This window comes from Dromiciops gliroides, chromosome 1 (assembly GCF_019393635.1).
Source record: "Dromiciops gliroides isolate mDroGli1 chromosome 1, mDroGli1.pri, whole genome shotgun sequence".
In the NCBI taxonomy this organism is placed as follows: domain Eukaryota; kingdom Metazoa; phylum Chordata; class Mammalia; order Microbiotheria; family Microbiotheriidae; genus Dromiciops; species Dromiciops gliroides.
This window is the reverse complement of record NC_057861.1, coordinates 605379141-605404159: the sequence shown is the minus strand read 5'-3', so window position 1 is coordinate 605404159 and position 25019 is coordinate 605379141. Positions and strand designations below refer to the sequence as shown.

The following is a 25019-nucleotide window of genomic DNA, read 5'->3' as shown; positions in this document are numbered from 1 at the left end:
TTTGTGGGACTAGACTGGGTTTTTAAAAATATTGCTACTTATAAATGAATGGCTATTGCACCAATTTGGGAGTAAGTGTTTATTTTCATTTTTTTATGTTATTTATTTATTTAAATTTTTTGTGGGGCAATGAGGGTTGTGTGACTTGCCCAGGGTCACACAGTTAGTAAGCATCAAGTGTTGAGGCCGGATTTTAACTCAGGTCCTCCTGAATCAAGGCCCAGTGCTTTATCCACTGTGCCACCTAGCTGCCCCAATAAGTGTTTTTTATTAATTAATATCACATATTAATATGTATTGACCATTGACCAATAGTATTGACCATGTGTCCCCCTGACTTCCCATTAGTCACAGGTTTACAGGCCTAAATAATCACATACCCAGCAAAAAGAGAGTCCCGGGAAGAAGAGACAAGAGAGCAACCCTGGTGTGCACAAGGATTTTATCTTCTTTTTGGTAGAAGCAGGTCACCACACATTGATCTGAGCTAATTGGTTAGGAACAATCGGCTCCATTGATTGACATGACTGGGGAGGGGGGGTTGGTCTAGAGATTAAATTCCAACCATCAGGGGCCAGTTGGGTAGCGAAGTCCTGGAATCAGGAGAACCTGAGTTCAAATCTGACCTCAGACACTTGACATTTACTAGCTGTGTGACCCTGGGCAAGTCAGTTAACCCTCATTGCCCCACAAAAGGAAAAAAAAAAAAATCCAACCATTTAGGTGTGCTTCTTCCCCTAGCTAATCAGAAGAATCAATCTACATTCCTTTGGTTAAGCTGAAGGCTCATCCCAGGCTGGTTTCTGGTGAGAGGGAGAGAACAGCTACCATTAACATGTCTGGGTTTCTCCTAGAAATTCATTATTAATAATCATTTCTTCACACCATCCTCTCTGTTTCCCTTCCTCTCCCTTTCCTTCTGTCTCTCCTCCCTTCCCCTCCCCCTTCCTCTCTCTCCCTCTTCCCCTCCTTCCTCTTTTTTCTCCCTCTCCTCCCCCCTTTCCCCCTCTCATCCTCCTCGCTCCATTCCTACCTTCTTCTAGAGTAGGGGTTCTTAATCTAGGTCTATTAGCTTGTCCTTTTTTAAAAAATACTTTGTAAATTAAATTTCAACATAATTGGTTTCCTTTGTAACATTCAATTTTTATGCATTTAAAAACCATTCTGAGAAAGGCTCCATAAGCTTCACCAAACTATCAAAGGGGACCAGGACACAAAAAGGACTAAGATCCCCTGCTCTACAGGCAGAAGTGTGCTGCAGATAGGTTACTGGACTTGGAGTCAGGACAATCCTGCCTCAGATACTATCTGTGAGCCCCTTGTAAAGCCATTTATTTTTTCTAGACTTCAGCTTCCCCGTCTATAAAAGAAGGAAGTTTTGTACTCAGCGCAAAAGTCTCTTCTTGGCTCTAAATCTATGTTCTTAAGATCTTACATGAGAGGGGGTAAATTACCCAAAGTAGTTCTGAAAAAAGATGCTATGACTATGTCTTACTTTCCCATTTCCTCATACAACAGCTACACATAGACTTCATTCAGTTTTATCACTTACTAAGAACCTCAGTAAGTTCTCCATGAATCAGCCAAACTCAACATTTTCATTGAAACATTACAAACACTCACACAATATTTCCAGCTGTTTTCTGAAAAGTTTTAGGCACTGAGATTCTTCCCTAAATGATAAATCCCTGGTATAATATAGAGCAGGGGTTATTATTTTTGTATATCCTTCTCTTTGGCAGTCCAGTGAAGTCTGTGCCCCCCCCCCAGAATAATGTTTTGAAATACATAAAATAAAATACATAGGGTTACAGAGGAAACCATGGGCACCTAGGGGTACAGTGGATAGAGTGCCAGGTCTGAAGGCAGGAAGACTCATATTTGTGAGTTTAAATCTAACCTCAGGGGCAGCTAGGTGGCACAGTGGATAAAGCACCGGCCCTGGATTCAGGAGTACTTGAGTTCAAATCCGGCCTCAGACACTTAACACTTACTAGCTGTGTGACCCTGGGCAAGTCACTTAACCCCAATTGCCTTACCAAAAAAAAAATAAAAAAATAAATCTAACCTCAGACACCTACTATGTGAGTGACCCTGGGCAAATCACTTAACTTTGTTTGCCTCAGTTTCCTCATTTGTAAAATAAGTTGGAGAAGAAGTAAACCACTCTAGTACCTTTACCAAGAAAACCCCAAAAGCAGTCACAAAGAGTCAAACACAACAGAAAACAACTAAACAACAACAAAGGGAACCAATTATGTTGAAATACAATTATGCAAAAAAAAAAATTTTTTTAAGTTCCCAGACCCTAGGATAAGAACCCCTAGTGTGGCAGAATGCTGGAACCCACCACTACTGGTGGACAGTAAAGTTTCACAAAGAACAGCAAACCAATGCACATAGCAATCCAAAGACTCTATTGCCTGTCTAGTCTAAATCTTCCCATTGCAAGGGACAAGGAAAATGAAACAAGTTTGTCTACATAAACACTGGTTACATTTTTTAAACCTGAAGAATCATTACTAGCAAGTCCTCACCTCAACATACACAGTGTGGGGTGGACAAGTACAGGGATGGGTCTAAGGACTTGCCAACTTTATCAGCTCTATCCTTCACATACCGGCCACCATAACATTCTACCCTTTTTGTGACTATATCCCCCAGGAACTAACACAGTACCTGGCACATAGTATACACTTGATAAATACATGCTCCTTGATTCATTGTTTGATCCCTATGAAGTAGCTTTTTTATGGCACTTTTAAAATAGGGATAGGGAGAGAGACTAGACCTGTGAATTCATGGGCATAAGAATGAGGGTCTTCCTTATACCAGCGGAAGTTGGCACCTTCTCTATGCCTTAAAGTCTTAAAAGCCTACATCAGCGGTATCAAACTCAAATGGAAACTGGGACCACTGAACCATACATATGAACCCCCAATGGGCCACATATTGACTTAAAAAAACACATATTCACATTATCTACATTTGATTGTATTTTTGTTTATTTTGTTAAATATTTAATCAGGTTCAGGCAGCACTTGGGATTGTTGTGAGCCTACACGGGTAGCGTGTCGGACATCTCTTCACTAAAACACGAAGAGGTTAAGTGATGTGTCTAGGATCAAATTGCCAAGTATGTCTCAGAGGTAAGATTTCAATCCAGGTCTTCCTGGCTTTGAGGCCAGCTTTCTATTGATTCATTTTTATAGTAACTAAACCTATCACCTAACCTTTTTCCTTCTTTGGCTGGGGGCAGGGAGCATAGGGATGCTTTTCCATTTAACATTTCAGTGTGGACAAATACTAGGCAAAAAAAAACAAAAACAAAAACGTGAAAACCAGTAACAGCAAATAAAAAGCTAATGAGTATTTAATAAATGTTTGCTGAATTTGTAGATTTTTTTCCCCCGTTACCAGAAAGAACAGAAGAAAGCCTCCCCCCAAAATAGTGGCTTTTGTCCATGGCTATCGGGCTTATTTGCACCCTTGAAGCCCCAGAGGGGAATAAGCAGGAAATGACACGCTTTCCAAAAATTTTTGAAAGAAATCATTCTTTTGGAAATTTTGAGAAAAACAGTACAGTTTGGGGCTACCTTTATGGGGAAACCTCTTCAGATAAGGTATTTACCTACCCGTTGCTTCTCAGGGTCCACATAGCGAATGCCAAAATAATCCTTCTCCAGCAAACTGTAATAGTTGCAGATGTGGTCTATGAGAAACTGACCTTTGGTCTCCCTCTGCAAAGGAAACACACTAATGTTAAGAGGCTGACAACAACCCTTGGAGATGGGTGGGGTTCTATTCTCCCTGGGACAATCCTGTCTTTAATCTACTAGGGGTATATAAGTTATATATATATATAGGGGTATATAAGTTAGGGGGATATAGGTATAACACTAGTTAGTGTTAAACAATCCATCCCCAATTTAGAAAGCAATTGTGGTCCCAAAGTTCATTTGTAGGTATGTTTCTATTGGAAAAATATGTTCTGAGTTACAAAGAAATATGTTGTAAATAGTGATTCCTTGGCTGGTCTAAAAAAATCTAGGCATGGTGTAAAGGACAGAATGTTACTAGATATGGAATCAAAATACCTAGTTTCAAATTCTGGCCCTGATTCTTAATAGCTATGTATCTGTGGGCAAATCACTTTTAACTTCTTTGAGACTCAGTTGTTTTTTAATCTGAAAAATGCTAATAAAATTACTTGCATATCCTGCTTCTCAGAGTTATTGTAAGAAGAGTATTTTGTAGACTGCAAAGTGCCAATGCAATCCAATCAGCAAGACTTTTTTAATAAGTCTTTCCATCCGATGTTAGGCACAAGGGCACAAAAATGAAATGTAAACCAGGGCCTGCATTCAAGAATTTTATATATTCTTATGTCAGGGAAGGAGGAGTATGTACATGATTATTTGAGGAGGGAGAGATTAAGAACAACTGGGGGACTGAAAAGTTTTCCCATAAGAGTTTGTGGCCCATGACTTGGACCCAGAAGGAAGCTAGAAATTTCAAGAGGGAAGATGAAAAGGGAACACATTCCAGACATGCAGGAAAGCCTGTACAAAAGCATGGGGGCGGGGGTGGGGTAATTCTAAAAGTAAACTACTATTTAAACAAAGCAAAAGCATTTATTAAGTACTTGCTGTGTACTAAGCATTATGTTTAGCACTGAGGACACTAAAAGACAAAAATCAAGATAGCTCCATCTAAAAGAGCTCCCACTATAATTAAAGGAGACAACAGCCTTCTGGGCACTTTGGGTTCAAGACAAATGGACAGGACTATAAGTAAGTCCTAAGGGTTCCACAGCATTGTATATGACAAGGTCCTTGAGTCCTTAAGTATCATTTAGGTCAGATGGCCATGCCTGGAGGTCTGACCATACAATAGCAGCAAAGCAATATGGTAAGGCCTGGTCGTTGTCCATGCCACAGGAGGGATTATAGTTAGTGACTCCTAGCTCATTTAGGAGATAGCTTTCCTGAGTTCAAATTTGGCCTCAGTCTCTTACTAGCTGTGTGACTTTAGACAAGTCACTTAAACCTATTTGCCTCAGTCTCCTCCTCTGTAAAATAAGCTGAAGAAGGAAATGTCAAACTACTCCAGTATCTTTGCCAAGAAAACCTCAAATGGGTTCCCAAAGAATCAGACATGACTGATGAACAACAAGAGCTCATTTAAGCTATATAAACCAAATAGACCTTGGTGCTAGAAGCAATGGGACATACAACACAGGAAGAGGAAAAAGAAATGCCAGGACTGAAGACAGAAAGACTCATATTTGTAAGTTTAAATCTGACCTCGGACACCTACTATGTGAGTGACCCTGGGCAAGTCACTTAACTTTCTTTGCCTGTTTCCTCATTTGTAAAATGAGCTGGAGAAGGAGAAGTAAACCACTCCAATACCTTTGCCAAGAAAACCCCAAAAGCAATCACAAAGAGTCAAATACAGCTGAAAACAACTAAACAACAACAAAGGGAACCAATTATGTTGAAATACAATTATTCAGGGACAGCTAGGTGGCACAGTGGATAAAGCACTGGCCCCAGATTCAGGAGGACCTGAGTTCAAATCCAGCCCCAGACACTTGACACTTACTACTGTGTGACCTTGGAAAAGTCACTTAACCCTCATTGCCCTATTTAAAAAAAAGAAAGAAAGAAAGGAAAGGAAAGGAAAAAAGGTGGGGGGGGGGAGGAAATGCAATTATGCACTTATATCCCTCTTTCCTGAGTCCAGAGCTAATCCTTGGCATCTTTAGCTTTCACTCGCCTCACTTTCTACTGCATTTTTCAGTCCCTGGATGCCCTTCTTCTCAGGTCAAATCCTAAGATAGAATGTGAGTGTTGTGGAGTGGGAAGAATCCCATAATAGTTACCATGTTCCTGTGTGATGCTGCTGAATCAGGGGCATAAAAAATTTCACTACTAGCCCAAGCCTAGAAGCTAGCAATACAATAAGCTTCTAACACCGCTCAAAGGGTGGGGAGTGCATTAGCCCATGCCAGGGGTGACACCAACATCCTTGTCTGTATAAAGCTCTAGCCTTCTCCAAAAATCTCACACTGAGAGCTTAAATCGGCCTGTAGTTTACTCTCCTCCCAAGAAAATGTCAGGTAATTAGTTTTACTTAGGAGAGGCAAAAACAACAACAACAAACTAAAATGGATTTTTAAAATTTCATTTCCCATCAATGCTTTCTAAAAAAAAAACTATATCCGGGAGGTTCAAGTGACATCAGCCTTTGACAACAGCTAAATCCAGAGACCAAAAGAATAATCAATGGATTTACTAGCTTTTATAGATTTACTCTGTAATCTATTCATCTCAGTCTCCTGCACATTCAAATCACCAAGCAAAGCATTTGAGTTCATTAGAGAATTAACAGGTTCTGGGGGCAACCAGGGGCTGGAAAACATGACAACAAAGCTCTCTTTTTTAACAGTCACTACACAGTACTAAACCTGACATGCTGAAAAGATGTGGGTGAATTTAAAAAGTAAAAATAGCAAGGGCTGGAGCAGACTTTAATTCTGCACATTTCGACACATAGGGGCAGCTAGGTGGCTCAGTGGATAGAGCACCGGCCCTGGAGTCAGGAGTACCTGAGTTCAAATCCAGCCTCAGACACTTAACACTTAACTAGCTGTGTGACCCTGGGCAAGTCACTTAACCCCAATTGCCTCACTAAAAAAAAAAAATTCTACACATAAAGATAGTGTGAGTAAGGGCAGCTAGCTACTGAGGGGCTTTCTTTTGACCAATAGCCATCCTTTGAAGTAGAGCAACGGTGGTAACTGCCATTGGGGCTCTCTGAATATGGCTGAATATATGGCTAGACTATAAACCTTAAAGTATTATGTAAATGTTAACTATTATTGTTATTTTTTAAATTATTACAAAAACCAATATACAACTCAGGCTTTTTTTTATTGTTGCCACTTGATACTGAGCTCAATTTTTACATTGAGTAAAAGGCAAATGCTTTCCATCTAATAGAATTCTGAGGGACAAAGGTAACACAACTAGATTTGATGGATGTAGAAAGAAATGACTGCAGAAGCTAGAGACCTAGGGATATTTTATCCTGCAGAAGGGCAGACGTGAGGAAGAAGGGATAGAGAGAACTATCTTCAAATATTTAAAGGATTGCCATGTGGAAGAGAGATCAGATTTTATCTATATGGCTGCATATAGTAAAACTAGGGCCAAAGAAAGGAATTTACAAATAGAGGGCAGATTTTGGCTCAATGAAGGAATTTCTCAGTAGTCAAAAGTATCAAAAAATAGAATTAGTTATCTCCTGAAATAGTGATTATACTGTCATCTGAGTTACTCATTGTTTCTGTTATTTTGTTTGTTCTTCATTCTTTTTTTTTTTTTTTGCGAGGCAATTGGGGTTAAGTGACTTGCCTAGGGTCATACGGCTAGTAAGTGTCAAGTGTCTGGGGCCACATTTGAACTCAGGTCCCCCGGAACCCAGGGCCAGTGCTTTATCCACTGTGCCACCTAGCTGCCCCCAACTGAATTGGATTTTAGTGAGGGAGGCCAGTACAAGGTCACCAGCCTCACTCTCTCCAGAGCCATTTGGCAAAATATACATCAGGAAGACTGGAGATGCCTCTGGATGTTTGAAGCAATTAGTGTTAAGAGCCCTCCTAGGGGTCACACAGCTAGTAAGTGCCAAGTGTCTGAGGCCAGATTTGAACTCAGATCCTCCTGACTCCAGGGCCAGTGTTCCATCCACTGTACCATCTAGCTACCCTGGAGTTATATATAATGGAAAAAGCCTTGATCTGGAGTCAGAAAACATGGATTTGACTCTCTGTCTTGCTGCTTAATTCCTCTGTGACTTTGAGCAAGTCCTTTAACCTCCCTGGGCTCAGTTTTATCAGCTATAAAATAAATGACCTTTAAGTTTCTTTCCAATTCTAAACTTAAATTAAATATCTTCATGATTCACAACTCCCTGAAGCCATGTTTTTACATCACAGTGAAAGCAGCTAGTCACTAGAAGCCCCCAGGTACATACAGATAAGTAGGCTGATACCATGGCTCCTAACCCCAGCCCTTCAGGTTTCCTATCTGCATATAAAAACATTTTAATGGCATCAAGCCCTAGCATATTCTAGAGCCGCTTCAAGAAAATACGTAAACACTCAGTTAAAAGAGAGGTCTGACAATTCACACAAGGAAAACAAAATGGAGGAAGAAAGCCCATAAGCAGACTATGACATGCTGTTGAATGAGAAGCCCATTGAGTGGCACCACCAATTCATATGCATAGCATATGAACTATGAACTGTGATGTTTAAAATCTAAATTGTGGTCGCCAAAAATCAGAAGCTTCAGCACCAGTCTAGCCTAGAGTTCCAGCCTGGTTGGGTTCTTCCTGAAGTCCTCCTCCAAGAGCCTGCTTTAATCAGGAACTCTCTAGCAAGCTGTTTGTGGAAGCTTTTTATAGGTCTGGAACAGAGGCGGTCCTTACACACTGCTTCAAGGTGATTGGTTGGCGTCATCCAAATCCATTGGCTTTGAAGGTGTTCTCAAGTTGAGTTCACAGTCTAGTTTTTGAGAACAATACCTTCTTAAGGGATAGCCAGATGTGATTATAATCCAATTAACTTGAAGTAGGCTTAATCAGCAATCACTCTCACTTGATTTAATCAGTATAGATTAATCTCCAGGTGGGTCTTTGAGTATCTCCACTGATAGAAGGTGTACACATAAAGGGAAACTGTGATCTATGAGTATAGAGAGTATTCTAAAAGATCTAGTGCAGTTTTAAGCATTTAATATCCAAAAAAATATGAAGACTATTGGGACACCCTATATACCTATTCCTAACACCTAACATGGTGACTTGCATTTTTCTATGTATTTAAAGTTTTGTCAAATGGAATTAGTTGGGTGCACAGATAGAGCACAAGCATCTTAAGAGTTTGCCTTCAAAGGTAAACAAAACATACGTAGATTTAAATAATTATTTGACATCTCAGTCTTACTCTGTCCCCCTACTACAGAGCTGTTCTCTCTTTCAATCCTTGAGGACTAGGTTTCTTCTCCATTATCCAAATGTTTGTTACCCACTAATGCATTGTTGGTAGAGTTGTGAACTGATCCAACCATTCTGGAGAGGAATTTGGAACTGTACCCAAAGGGTTATAAAACCATGAATACCCTTTGACTCTGCAAAACCACTACTAGGTCTGTATCCCTGTTGTAGGAGGTGTACTTATCCTCATTTGGTTCAGTTTCCTCAACTACAAAACAAATAATAAGTGACTTGCTCAGAGTCACAAAGCTAGTAAGTATCTGAAGCTATATTTGAACTCAGAACTTCCTAACTCAAGTACCATCTAATGGCCTCTAACCCACAAAACCCATATAACCCACATAAAAGTTTATTGGCATACACAATAATTTTTAAGAATAAAAGGGGGGGCGGCTAGGTGGCGCAGTGGATAAAGCACCAGTCCTGGATTCAGGAGTACCTGAGTTCAAATCCAGCCTCAAACACTTAACACTTACTAGCTGTGTGATCCTGGGCAAGTCACTTAACCCCCCATGGCCCTGCACAAAAAAAAAAAAAAAAAAAGATCAAAAAGTTTAAGAACTGCCTTGGTTGACCATGTAAACATCACCAGCCAATCATAGTATCTATTTTCTATTTCTATTTTCTCTTATTCCAGGAAACAACCAATAACAGAGGAGCAGGTCTTCAACTTTACTCAGCTATCAGCCAATAATCTACAAGCATTTATTAAGCAATTACTATATGCCAGGCAGCCTACTAGGTCCCTGTGGATATAATTATATACAATATATGAAATAATCCATTTTCTTTCTCTCTCTTTCTCTTTTTCTCACTTTTGTACTTTTGTGCCCTCTCTCTCTCTCTCTCTCTCTCTCTCTCTCTCTCTCTCTCTCACACACACACCCCATGCTTAAGATTGTAGGAAGGCTGGTCACCAGATAATGAAGGTTTTACTGCACTTGAGGAGTTATTAATGCATTTTGCAGTTTCAAAGATGCCTTATCTCTATTTTGTCCTTCTCCAGCAAGTATATTCAAATTAAAATGTGAAACACAGTCATGCCCACATGAACATTAAAATGAGGAAGTCACCAAGCACTTCCTCTCCCTTGAGCATGAAAGACACTTATTTAGGAATCTTCAGCTAACACAACTTTGACTTCCAACATGTTTTGGTTTAAAATAGAAAAAGTATAAAAATATTAAAAAGTAAAACTGTAAGGACCTCAGTAGCTACCCTATCTGATTAAGCTCTGCGGGGAACTCCTTTTCCCACCACTGGGGAGTCTGACTATCTATCAAGTAGCCGCTAATTCCATAAGCATTACCTTCCATCTTCCCCCGAGCACCAGGATTAATCAGCACCAGGCTCTCCATTCCATCCCCACAATGCCTGGTCCCGAGTAACCCAAATAAGAACCCAATGAAAACCCACTGGACTTTACCAGTTTGAGTGCTCTCTTCCATTGGGCCCCCAAAAGACTTGACCAATTTCCAGTGTCCCCAACTGCCCTTCTTAGTATGACTATTTCCCATCAAAATGCCCTTTATTTTCTTTTTTTAATTTCTCAAAATTTATTTTATTTTTAATTTACAGGATAAAACAAGCATTTCCATAACATAACATAATAAAAAGATGGTTGAAAATGAAACTACAAATCTACTATATATAACTTACTATTCCTTTTAAATATACAAAAGTTATCATGTAAATTTCTTTTTTCTTCCCTCACCCCACCCTAGAGACAGCCGATCATTAGACATAAATGAGTTTACAGATAATATCTTTCTTCATATGTCCTTTATAGTTAATTTGGGCACTTATAAGGATCAAAATAACTTATTTGCTCAAAGTCATTTTTCTTTTTCTTTTTGAGGAACAATGAGGGTTAAGTGACTTGCTCAGGGTCACACAGCTACTAAGTGTCAAGTGTCTGAGGCTGAATTTGAACTCAGGTTCTCCTGAATCCAGGGCTGGTGCTTTATCCACTGTGCCACCTAGCTGCCCCCTCAAAATCATTCTTAAAACAATATTACTGTTACTGTATACAATGTTCTCTTAGTTCTGCTCATTTCACTATTCATCATTTTGTGCAAGTCTTTCCATGTTTTTCTAACACCATTAAGCTCATCATTTCTTATAGCACAGAAGTATTCCATCACAATCATATACCACAACTTGTTCAGCCATTCCCCAGTTGATGGGCATCCCTACAATTTCCAGTTCTTTGCCACCATAGAGTTGCTATAAATATTTTAGAACATACATATTCTTTTCCTTTTTCCCTAATCATCTTTGGAAATGGACCTAAGTAGTTTATTGCTGGGTCAAAGAGTACAGTCAGTTTAATAATTCTTTGGGCATAATTTCAAATTGCTCTCCAGAATGGTTGAATCAGTTCACAATTCTACCAACAATGAATTAGTGTCCCAATTTTTCCACAACCCCTCCATCATTTTTCTCTCTGTCAACTTCCCTCTTGTGCTGTATTCTATCTTGTGGTATTCCCTCCTTCCTTATAATGCACCTTGGAATCTTGAACTTCACTCAAACTTCATTAAGACTGTTATATAGGGGCAGCTAGGTGGTGCAGTGGATAGAGCACTGGAGTCAGGAGAACCTGAGTTCAAATCTGGCCTCAGACACTTAACACTTACTAGCTGTGTGACCCTAGGCAAGTCACTTAACGCCAATTGCCTCACTAAAAAAAAAAAAAGAATTATATAAATAAAGTTATTCATTTTATCTCTGTGAAAGTCCTATGGTTATGTTAGAAGCTAGACAACTGATACCTTTTGGATGGCTGAGAGGGTCTTAAGTAAAGTGCCTACAAAATCCATCCCTCTTTTTATGAAATGGTTCCTCAATACATCTTAATGAAAACTCTGAATTTTTCTAGTCTAATGTCAAGTTTAGTATACTTACACCCCTAGAAACCTTTTTCCAACTGAAAAATCAAACCATATTGACCTAACATTAAACTTTGGATTAGACATGTATCTCATAAAAAAACACCATCATCTCTCTTCCATTGAGAATGTTGCCAACATTGTCAAAGGATGACAGACCTTGTGCAAATTTCTTAAACTTTCTGAGCCTCGGTTTCATATAAAATGAATGGATTGGAAAAGGTAAATTCTAAGGCTTTCTTACTGTTTTAAATCTACACTCCCATACCCTGTAAATAGGAAAATGGTGAACATATGAAAAGTAAGTTGGAATGGGCACTGATTCTAATAATTCTGTACTGAAAAGTGGATACATGGGGAAATCTGTAATGTATATAAACACATTTGTGGAACTGAATTGAATGTGAGGGGAAACTTAAGGATTCTTAGAAGTACCAGGCAAAAGATATCTCAGGTAGCTAAGATATATAGTCAGGAGCTAAGTGTTATGAAGGCACAACAAGATTGGCATTCCCCTTTATCTTGCCCTGGATCAAACACCACCAACTATTCCAATTAACTTTTTTTTAATCAATAAAAATCCATCTTTTCTCTTTCCCCCCTCTCTCCCTATCTCAAGAAAGAAAGAAAGAAAAATAAAGCCTTGTTACAAACACACATAGCTAAAGAAAAGGAATTCTCACATAGGCCATGTCTGAATAAAATATGTCTCAATCAATACCCTAAGTTCATTACCTCTCTGGCAGGAATTGGGAAGCTATTTCATCATAATTCCTCTAGAATCACAACAAGCATTTATTAAGCATCTACTACATACTAGACTCTGGGGAAAGAAATGCATATAAAGGAAGCAACCTCAACTCAAAAATAGCTTACATTCTAATGGCTGTAACTGTGAAAATGACTGGTTTACACTGCTACCAACCTGGCACTTCTACTCAATCAATGCCCACCCACTCCTCCAAAAAACATCCTGAGTGAAGCAAAACTGGGAGACAAAAACTCCAAGTCTTCAAGAATTCTACTTCTGCTGAAAAGAGGTTGCTGCACCATTTTTCTCATTGTCATTTTGGTTAATTTCCTGTTGATCTAGTAGAAAGAATGTAAGAAACAGGGGAAGGACTATTTTTTAGTTTGCTTGTTTTTTTCTTTTTATCTCCAGTTCCTTTCACAGGGCCTTGACCAAAAGAAGTCCTGAATAAATGTCTATTGGGTTGGATTGACAAATTTCGCATAGGTCAGAATATGAGTTGCTAAAAAACGGATTTTGTATCATATGGAAGTCTATGTACAATGCCCGGCACACAATAGATTCTTAAATGCTGTGTCATAAGGAAGAAATTAAAGAAAGAAAGGGAGGAGAGAAGATAGTGAAGGTTTAAACATTTAGACTGACTAGCATGTTTTATGCATTTATCTTCAGTGGAGGCAATTAATACACCCCAAGGATGTGCCCTTGAAAAGGCATGCTAATGATCCAAGACAATTCCAAAGAACTCATGATAGAAAATGTTCTCCACATCCAGAAAAAAGAACTGTGGATTCTGAATGCAGATTGAACCATACTGTTTCTACTTTTTGGCTGGCTTTTTTTTTCTTTTTTTGAGGTTTTTACCTTATGTTCTGATTTTTCTTTCACAATATGATTAATGCAGAAATATGTTTAATGTGATTGTGTGTATTTATACACACACACCACACACACATATATAAACCTATATCAGATTGCTTTCTGTCTTGGAGAGGGGGAAGGGAGGGAGAAAAATTTGGAACTAAAAATCTTATGAAAACAATGTTGAAAACTATCTTTACATGTAACTGGAAAATAATAAAATACTTTTGTGATAAAAAAGAGAAAAGAAAAGGCATGCTAACAAAAGATGAAGTCCAGGGCCTCCTTATAAATGTTAATTCAAAAAGAAAGAGGCTTGTGGTCTTTTTTTTAATCCTCACATATTTACTCTGAATATTCCAGTAAAGATCGAGAACTTCTTTTTCATCTTTGAGAATCCTGTGTGTTTGGTCCCTAACCATGTTCTAGCTGGATTCATCTATCTAATCATGGTCTAAAACAATTTAAGATGTATTTAAGATGTTTTCAATTCCAAAAGAAGGAAAGGAGCCTTCAATTAGGAGCTGCCAATCAGAAGCTACAGAGCAGGGAGGGAGACAGTCTGTGGTCACATAATAAGGAATACCAAATGCATCTGGGAGCCTAATGATGGAGACTGAAACAGCATACGAAATGACTTCGGAGCCCGAACACTCAGCAAAACCAGCCAATTAAGTACAAAGCCCCTTCCCAGCCCCCTCCACCTGTCAAGAGTCTTTCTGTGGGTTGCCCAGCTGTTTCCAAAAACAATTTTTTCAGATAGGATTCTGTCCCTGCAGGAACCAGACCAAAAGGAGGTGTCCATGGACAAATTCAGAACTTCTCACTCTATCAGCTGGCTTTTGTTTACAGGGGGGAGAAAGAGTCTCCTCGGTGAGCTATTACAGAGAGACAACTAACAGGGGCAGAGAAGTGACTGTAACTGAATGAAAAAAGAAGTGAATATTCCATTCCATTTTCCAACCTAAAGGGTTTATCACTGAAGTAAATGATGAAGATTCTGGAAGCAATAAAATTCAAGAAACAAAGTTGTTAGTAATCCAGTAGCATTTGTTCTTTTCCTCAATTTTTCCTGGCTTTTGGACAACTTTCCTTCAGTGAGAGTCCCTTTAGTTGGGGCTTATACTACTGAGTTAGTGTGGCATGATGGATAGTCAGCCTCAGAATCAGGAAGAAAGGAAACAAAGCTTTGTTAAAAGTTTACTATGGGGGCAGCTAGATGGCGCAGTGGTTAAGGCACCGGCCCTGAATTCAGGAGTACCTGAGTTCAAATCCAGCCTCAAACACTTGACATTTACTAGCTGTGTGACCCTGGGCAAGTCACTTAACCCCCAATGCCTGCAAAACAAAACAAAACAAACAAAAAAAGTTTACTATGTTCCAGGGCAGCTAGGTGGCGCAGTGGATAGAGCACTGGCCCTGGAGTCAGGAGTACCTGAGTTCAAATCCGGCCTCAGACACTTAACACTTACTAGCTGTGTAACCCTGGGCAAGTCACTTAACCCCAATTGCCTCACTAAAAAAAAAAAGTTTACTATGTGCCAGGGACAGTGCTAAACACTTTACAAATATTATCTCATAGATTCTCACAACAACACCGACAGGTAGGTGCTGTTATGATCCCCAATTTATAGATGAAGAAACTGAAACAGAGGTTAAGTGACTTGCTCAGGGTCACAGAACTAGTGTCTGAGGATAGACTTGAACTCCAAGCCCAGTGTTCTTTCCATGGAGCCCTAGGTTCAACTCCTGCTTCTGACTAATTCTGTATGCATAAGCAATTCATTTGTCTTTTCAGTGTTTTTGTATCTGGGCCACTTTTGCAGTCTGATGAAACCTATAGACCACTAAAAATGTTTTAAAATGCATAAAATATATAGTATTACAAAGAAAAACTATCAGAAATATTTTTTGAAAAACAAGTTCCTAGGCCCATGGATAAGAACCCCTGTTCTATGTACTCAAAAGTTGCTATAAGACTTGCCATTCTGCTTTGATAGAGAGGTTTTCCATACCAGAAGTTCCTATCCCAATGAAATCACAGGTCTAGATCTCCCATTAGCCTCTCTCCCTGCCCCACCCCCACCCCCAAAATCCAGGTTAATGGCTAAAATTCACAGATCATTCCAAAACTCACTTTGATCTACATCTTCAGCTTCATGACCCAGCAAACATTCCCCCAAAGTTGCCAATAATTAGCAAGATAATCATGTCTGAGTTTTAACCGTTCCTACTGCCCTCCCACTGTCTGTTAATGAGCAGCAAAACAACAACAGGATACTGGAGCTAAAAATGCAATAGGCGCAGAAAATCCCTAAATGCCTGCTCACCTTCTTGAATAATTGAAAGATCTAGCCGTTCTTCCTAAAGTTGAAACAGGAGCATTCAGGCACAGCTCCATTCAAATCACGTGAGCACCAAGAACCTGGCTGCAGCTCAGGGCACCTGCCAAGGAGAACAGGGCACACCTGGAGCTGCTGCTTCTCTGAAGTTCCCGGTCCCACAATCCCCTTCAGGACGTCAGGAGCTGACCCAAAGGGCCAGGTTACCCTACGGGCAAACAGCCAGGGGCTTAAAGCTTGGAAATGGAATTGTGAATTTGGCTGGGGTTGAATTGGCCTTAAATATCTCAGACTCTGGGATATCTTAACTCCATCTTCCTCACAGTAAGAAGAGTGAAAGTATGTCGTTCAGTTGTTTTTCAGTTGTGTCTGACTCTCTGTAACCCCATCCGGGGTTTTCTTGGCAAAGATACTGGAGTGGTTTGCCATTTTCTCCTCCAGTGACTGGAAGTATAGAATAAGGGAAAGAGACTTGCAAGTTGGAAGACCCTAGGTCAGGCTCAGTTCTTCCTGTTGTCCGTGAGCCTCAGTATCCCCATCTGTCAAATTAGAAGACTGCACTAAAATCCAAAGGTCCTTTCCAGTGCTAATAATTCTATAGTGAGGGTTCTAAATCTACCACTCTAATCTGGAGTGGGTGGTACCATTGGTGCAAAAATTTGGAACCCACAGCTAGAGGGTGATCAGTGGTGAGGTCACAAAAGTGGGTTGCATTTTCATTGCACATTATTTCATACACAGTGACATTCCCCCTCACACCAGCAGGAGCAGTCTTCTGCAGCGGGGTGGTACAACAGAATACTAGACCTTGAGTCAGGAAGATGTGAGTTCAAATCCCACCTCAGACTTGCTAGCTGTGTGATTCTGGGCAAGTCACTTAACCATTCTGTGCCTCAGTTTCCTCATTTGTAAAACAGGGATATAATAGCACTTACCTCCCAGGATTGTTGTGAGGATGTAATGAGTTAATATTTATAAAGCATTTTGTAGATCTCAAAACTATGTTGTTATTATTATTCATTTATTATTATTATTCTATAAATCTGTATTTCTCCATAATAGAAGAATAATATTTGTTGGCCAAGGGTATGTAAATACTGCAACTACAGTTCCCTGTGAGAGCCTGGAGAGAACCCCTCAGAGTCCCTACATCTAGAATCCCTTTAAACAACATTCTCTCCTCCCACCCCCAACCTCCTCCAAATCTCATTCCTTTACAAAGTGTTTTACATGCATTATCTTCTCATTCCTTTCCCTGGTCAAAACAAAACCAAAAAATGTCCATCATTCTCCACAACTCCTGATCACCACAAAACCTTTATGCCTAGCTTGAGTAGTGTCATTCAGAAAATATCTATTTGAATTCAACACATTTGCCAATCAGGCCTATTAGCAAGCCCTGGCCCACACAACTTTATAACTGTGGTATTTGGAAGGTATGGGAAGGAGGGGGGGGCGAATTTCTGCATATAAACATTGCAGAAAATTATGTCACAGCCATTTAAAGACTGAACTGTGTAGGTTGGGCCACCAGGCCTCCTGCTCTCTTCTAGTGATTTGTAAGGGAAAGAATAGAAGCTTGGTTACATTTACTTCTCATCTGAGAGTCTTACAAATCCAGGCAAAGGTATGTTTTGCTTTTTTGAGGCTAAATATAGACACAAGGATTGATGTGAGTTTTAAGAGCCATTAGCACCTATTGCAAACAGGCTTTGTCCTTTCCGTTCATCTTCCTTTTTTTTCCCCCTTCCACTGTCTACAGTAAAATAGCACTTGGAGAAGAAAAGAATGTCCAACCCACTCAAAAGGCTCTTCATATCTGAAGTGCATTTCATACCATTGCTTAGCAGAACAAGGATGTGGACAGGGGATTGGGTGGTTGAATGCAATCCAACCCAAACAAGCCATTATTAAGCACCCCCAGGTTACAGGGGAAAGAGCACAAACTCTGAGTCCAAAGACCTCGGTTCAAATTCTACTTCTGATATTTAAGCTCTTTCTATGACCTTGGGCAAAGTGCTCAACCTTCCTCAGCTTCAGTTTTGCCTTACCTGTGAAAGTGAGGGAATGAGGAAGGTTAAGGAAAAGTTGGAGCATATGGTTTTATAGGTCCATCCTAGCTCAAGATCTAAGATCCTGGGGCAGCTAGGTGGTGCAGTGGATAAAGCACCAGTCCTGGATTCAGCAGGATCTGAGTTCAAATCTGACCTCAACCACTTGACATTTACTAGCTGTGTGACCCTGGGCAAGTCACTTAACCCTCATTGCCCCACAAAAAAGGAAAATGAATGAATGAATGAATGTAATAACAAATAAACAAATGAACGAACAAACAAACAAATAAATAAATAAATAATTGGGAAAAAATCTAAGATCCTGTAATCTGTATGCAGCTGACTGGCACAGGGGATAGAGCACTGGGTTTGGAACCAGGAAACCTCACCTTCCTGAGTTCAAATCCAGCCTCAGACATTGACTAGCTGGGTGGCCCCAGGCAAGTTGCTTAACCCTGTTTACCTCAGTTTTCTCATCTGCAAAATGAGTTGGAGAAGGAAATAGCAAACCATTCCAGTATCCTTGCCAAGAAAAACCCAAATGGGGTCACAAAAAGTCAGATACAACTTAAAAATGACTGAACAGGGGCAGCTAGGTGGCGCAGTGGATAAAGCACCAGCCCTGGATTCAGGAGTATCTGAGTTCAAATCCAGCCTCAGACACTTGACGCTTACTAGCTGTGTGACCCTGGGCAAGTCACTTAACTCTCATTGCCCCACCAAAAAAAAAAAAAAAAAGACAGCAATAACAAACAACCTGCATTGAGGGTACTGAGCTAGGTGCTAAGGATAAAAGACAAGACAAAAACCAGTCCCTGTACACAAGAAGCCTAAATTCTGCTAGGAATACAACATGTAGTATAATGTACAAAATGTACAGGATGTAACAGAAATGTAAATATGTGATCGATTTGAGGAAGAAGAACTCTAAGAACTATAGAGCTCAAAATCATAGAATTTGAGAGTCACCCCATCTAGTTGAACCCATGCACTGAAGGAATCCCCACTGTGACTTCCCCAATAAGGTATCATCTGGCCTCTGCTTAAAGACCTCCACAGAGGGGAAACCTATTATCTCTCAAGTTAGCCCATTCATTTGGCAAAGGGGAGACAGTTCTCTTTGCTAGGAAGTTCATCTTCACATTGTGCTTTAATCGGAAAGGCTTCCCATAGGAGAGAGCACTTCTTGAAGGAAGCTTAGGATTCTGAGAAATGGAGATGTTACAGAAGTACATTCCAAGCATATAGCACTGCCTAGGCAAAAGGACAAAGGATGGAGATAGAGGACAGAGTACACGAACAATAGCAAATTTGAGCTAGAACTTGGAATGTGTAAAGGAAAGCAGTGGGTCATAAGAATGAAAAGGTAGGTTAGATCTACATTATCAAGGTTTTCACCACCAAGATGAGGAGCTAGCATTTAATCCTACTGGCCACAGGGAGCCAATGGAGGTTCTTGAGCAAGTGAGGAATGTGGTCTAATTTCTACCTTAGGAAAACTAAGCCAGAGGCATGGCTTAAGGAGGGAAGCAATGAGGAGTCCAATTAGGGAGTTGTTGTAAAAGTCCAAGTAAGTAGTGATGAAAGACTGAACTAGGGTGGTAATTGAGTGAGCAGAGAGAAAGGAAGTAACGAAAAATATATCATGATGGTCAACTCCATGATACCAGGCAATTGATTGTATATGGAAAGAGGCAGCAGAGGAAGGGAGGGTGAAGAATTCAAGATGATTCTGAAGTTATGAAATTGAATGACTATATCTTGGCATATGGTGGGAGATGGTGATCTATACCTTGTTTCTGCCATACTGTTTTCCAGTTTTGTCAAATAATGAATTGAGGGGGGCCAGCTAGGTGGCGCAGTGGATAGAGCACCGGCCCTGGAGTCAGGAGTACCTGAGTTCAAATCTGGCCTCAGACACTTAACACTTACTAGCTGTGTGACCCTGGGCAAGTCACTTAACCCCAATTGCCTCACTAAAAAAAACCCAAAAAACAAATAATGAATTGACTTTGTTTGAATACACACTGAAGCATGAGAATTTTCACTTTCTTTCATTCTTTTTCTTTTGAGTCTTGTTGTACAAAATTACTAATATGGAAATGTTTTACATGATTGCATGTATATAACCTATATCTGATTGCTTACCATGGGGAGGATAGAATCTGGAACTTAAAACTTTTAAAACAATTTAATTGTTTTAACATGTCATTGGGGATTACATGTATGAACATATATATGTGCATGTGTATGTACGTATGTGTGTATATATACACGCATATATGGAAGAAAAGAAATTGAATGACCACAAAGATGGCAGTGCCCCCAACATAGAGGGGCAAGGGTATGTGTGCACTTAACACAGTGCCTGGCATATCGTATGTACTAAATAAATGCTATAATCCTGAAAAGCATAGAAAATCAGAGTTCAGAGGTCCAGAGTTCATAGGGAGAGACCTTAGCCTCTTCTGCAGAGAGAGAAAGCAAAAGGTGCCTCCTTAGCAAACGGCTGTCTCTCACCCTTGCTCGTTTGCATTCATATCCAATTAGTAGAATAACTCTCCTAAAGAGCAGAACTAGTGAAACATGAGGAGCAATTTGGAGTAGGGGAGTAAGCACTGGACTTGTAGTCAGGAAGACTTGGGTTCAAATCTTACCTGAGATACATCCCAATGATGTTACCCTGAGCAGACCATTTCACCTCTATAAAATGAGGGAGCTGGGACTACTAGGCCTCTGAGGTTCCTTCCAAATATACATCTATAACCCCATGGTCTTGAACTTGAGAGTAGCCCTCAAGTTTTGTATCCCTAAGAAGGTAGGTACCTCAGAAGTTGCCTAGTCCAATGTGTACCTGAATAGGAATCACCTCTCCATACTGGAAGGGAAGAAAGAGGAAGGAAAATAATGAGAGAACAGGGATATATCAGTGTAGAGAAGATTTTAAGAGAAATTTAGAGGGGAGAGAAGGAAGAGAAAGCAAGTACAAAGAAGAGGAAGAGGGTATGGAGAGAGAGATGCCATTTGTGATTTCTGCACTTGAAGCAGATGGCAATGGGGGAGGCAGGGAGGAAGGTTATAGTGTAACTACCAGGGGAAAGATGACCATCCTGGGGCGCCAAGAAGTATCTAAGCCACTAAAGAAAACAAAGCATCTGTAGGAAGAGCTAGAAACAAGATAGGTAGGGAAGGAAGTAATCCCTAGGATAGCACTGTTGGCACCCTCTAAATCCCCCCCCACCCCCCGGAAAAAGGTCTGGTCACTTTGCCCTAGTTACAGTTCTGCAGAAAGGAAACTAAGTGAAATAATTTCATGACTAGAAGAAAATTCACTCAAAAACCAAAGGAACTGCTTTTCTTAAAATGAATCTTCGATCTACAGCAGCTACATCTACACTGTGCAGCAAAGAATTACTCATTAAAACCCTCCAGGAAAACAAAGCATCTTTATTAAGTTCTCCTGATGTTCCTGACTGGGGCGTCTCAAGAACAAAATGCAATGTCCTATTCATTGAACCGCTTCCATTAAGTCACTTGTCAAATGTCACCAAGGCTTTGGTAATGAAGACATCCATGTCTTCCATCCTCCCTTACCCAAATGATGAAAAAGGCCGGCCATAAAGAAATTGTAGCAAATGTCCTCCCCCATTCCTCACACCTCGAGAAAGTCCTGGGGGGCAGCTAGGTGGTGCAGTGGATAAAGCACCAGCCCTGGATTCAGGAGGACCCGAGTTCAAATTTGACCTCAGACACTTGACACTCTCTGTGTGACCCTGGGCAAGTCACTTAATCCCTCCAAAAAAAAAGTCCCGGGTTGATCTTTGAAGGACATCACAGAATCATTTTCTGATCCTTTTCTAGACTGACCAACTGCCTAGAGAATCACAGTGCCTGGTGCTTAATATATGCTAGTTGATTAACTGAATGACTAAGGAACCAAGTCTGAGCCTTCAGCATCCCAGAAATAATAACTGACATTTATGTAACACTTTAAAATTTACAATAAGTTTTACATGCATTATGTCATCTGACCCTCTGAGTTAACTAACATATAACTGCCCCCATCTTACAGATAAGGAAATTAAGTCTTAGAGAAGAAATTAAATGACTTCCAAATGGTTACACTAATAGAAAATGTCAGAGGCAGGATCTGAACCCAGGTCTTCCTGACTCCAAGTCTAGCACTCCATCGCATCACACTGCCTCTGCAGAGTGATCTTACATGCCTTCTGTATGTCTTAAATTATTGGATTTTTTTGTTCTTAAGGAACAACATGACCGTTGAATTTTATTTAAATTACATTCAATAGAATGTAAGCTTCCTACAGGCAGGAACTGTTTCATTGTTATCCCATCCCCCGGCACACTGCCTGGAAAAGCATAATCACTTAATAAATGCTTGTTGAATCGGTTTGAACTAAGAAATCTGTCTGTTTCCTAAACCTAGGTCCTCAGGTTTGTCCAGTATCATCTGAGTTTTCATCAAAAATTTGACCAGAACAAAAGAAACTCTACCTCTACATTTTCCTCTGGGAATAATCCATTCATTAGCATATGAATATAAAAATTAATCATCTAAATACTGAGAAGAAGAAAGAATACAAACTAATCCACATCCATTTGTGCTATCTTTCTATTACAGGCTTCAGAACATGAAGGGGAATATCACTTAGTTAAGGAATCCATTGTACTGAATATGGTTCATCAGAGGTAGTGTTGAGAACTTGGAGATTAACAATTTTCCATCAAATTCAGCTCTGCCCAGAGTTAACAGAACTTCTGTTAGAGCATGGTAGTGAGGGATGTGTATTAAAAATTTCCACTTTGCCAAGTGCCTCATCTCACCTCTCCCCAGACAATCTGAGAGCCAGAGGTGAAATTTTGTCCTGGATAGAAATATTTTGACAAAGTATAACAAAGTATGTAAGATGGGGGAAAAGAAGCTTTTAAAAAATAGCATTAAATTTAATACCCCAACAGGAAAAACATCTTCCCAAAACACTGGCAGATTTCTTTCCCAGACATTTTATTAGATTGATCAATATGCCTCTATTTGTGAGAGAGGAAGAAGGCAGAGAAGGAAAGGGCAACATTTCCTGCTGAACATTATTGGAAAATAATGATAACAGTACATTATTCCATTCTGAGCTAAGATAATACCCTGGGTAATTTGCTTTCCATTGATCGCTATTGAGCTGACTTCCCATCCAGCAGTGAATTAGCCCGCCCTGAGAATGAATGACACATATTTCCTTGAGGGGTTGCAATCCCACAAGTTCACTTCAGAACAAGCAATATGTAATAAAAGCCCCATCAGGGCCCTCTCTAGAAAAGATTGTTACTCAACATTGTCCAAAATTGGCCCTCTCTACCCACAAATGGAACTATTCTCTTTAGATGGTCTGTTGGTCCATCCCACTCAACCACCACAAGAGCCACCATTTCCTCTCCCCTCCACCATTCCTCTTTTCTTCATCAGCTATTATCACTCTTTTCTCTTCCATAAATTCCATTAGTGCAAGGCCCATAATGTTATCAGAATTGATTTTCTTAAAAGGCTTAAAGAACTTCAGTCAACCATACTGATGAGGTTTTCTTCCATTTCAGAAACTACATTTTAAAAAAAAGTTATCCAAGATGCTTGGCACACCTGACTGCAACCTGTCCTCAACCAAACACAGTACTCCCGACAAAGAGGACCATGCTATAATGACATGTAACTCTAGGCACCTATAGGCTCAAGGTAAGAAAAATAATACCTCTATCCATCCTATGCCCTTAAATTGAAAATTCTGAGTTGTATTCTGCTACCAGCACTTGAAATTGGGCAGATATCTGCTCTGTTTGCAAAATTATAAATATATTGTCTTTTTCATATCACAAGCAGCAATTTTGTGTAGCATATAGAAACCAGGAGAGACCTAGATTCAAATCCCATCTCTGAAACACACTGATTGTATAATACTAGGACAGTCACATAGCCTCTCCCTAGGAAACTCTTCAAGACTATAAGGTACAGAGAAGGCAAGAGTCTTCATTGGTAAAGGGAATTTTCTAATTTGGGAGTTATCTAACCCAATGAATAATCCCAGTCCCTATCTTTCATCCCTTTCCCTATTTACATGCCAAAGGATCACAGACTCAGATGGAATGAATGTCAGAAGCCCCTCTTTTTATAGATGAAGAAAAACAAGGCCTATAAAAATTGAATGACTTGCCCAGGGTCACATAGGAGTGGCAGAAATGGGAAATAAACCCATAACCTCTGATTCCAAACCTAATACCCTTTTCACTGAACCACATGGAGGCATATGGGGTTTTTTCCCCCCAAAACTCTGCCTATTTCTCTGAGTTTTTCCTTGCGTGTAAAGTTGTTGTTGTTTGGTTATTTCAGTTGTATCTGACTCTTTGTGACCCCATCTGGGGTTTTCTTGGTAAAGATACTGGAATGGTTTGCCATTTCCTTCTCCAACTCATTTTACAGACAAGGAGACTGAGGCAAACAGGGTTAAGGGACTTGCCCAGGGTCACACAGCTAGTAGGTGTCTGAGGCCAGATTTGAACTCATGAAGATGAGTCTTCCTGACTCCAGGCCTGGCACTCTATCCACTCTGCTACCTGGCTGTACCATGTGTAAAAGAACGAGGTAAAATTCAGATAGGGCCACTTTTGTCTCTGAAAAAAGAGACAGCTGTAATTCTATCTTGGTATCTAGAGAATCCTCAAGATTTCCTCTAGGAAACTTTTTACAGTTTCATCAAATTTCTTCAGTATCGCTATTGACTTTGGGCAAGTTGCTTACATTAACTGGGCCTTAGATTCCTCACCTGCAAAATGAGGGCAGTGAAGTTGATGTCTCTAAGGTACTTTCTAGCTCTAAATTGATAGTATTGTGACTCTACTCCTTTTGGCAAACCCCTCTGCACTTGCAGAGGGGCAGTGGCCTAGATTCAAATCCTATCTCTGATACCCTATTCAATAAACTCCAGTGGCTCCCTATGGCTCCCAGAATCCAATATAAAATCCTGTTTAGCTTTTAAAGCCCTTCCTAGCCTAG

The 25019-nt window shown here is 40.0% G+C and overlaps 1 protein-coding gene across 1 annotated transcript in view; it reads right to left on the bottom strand.

The window, feature by feature from the left end:
• The window catches only part of FRMD3 (FERM domain containing 3), a 350587-nt gene that overhangs the window by 169329 nt on the left and 156239 nt on the right, over positions 1-25019 (bottom strand). Inside the window, exon 2 of the mRNA XM_043977037.1 lies at positions 3636-3740. Coding sequence (XP_043832972.1) covers positions 3636-3740 — 105 coding nt within the window. The remainder of the gene's footprint in view (positions 1-3635; positions 3741-25019) is intronic.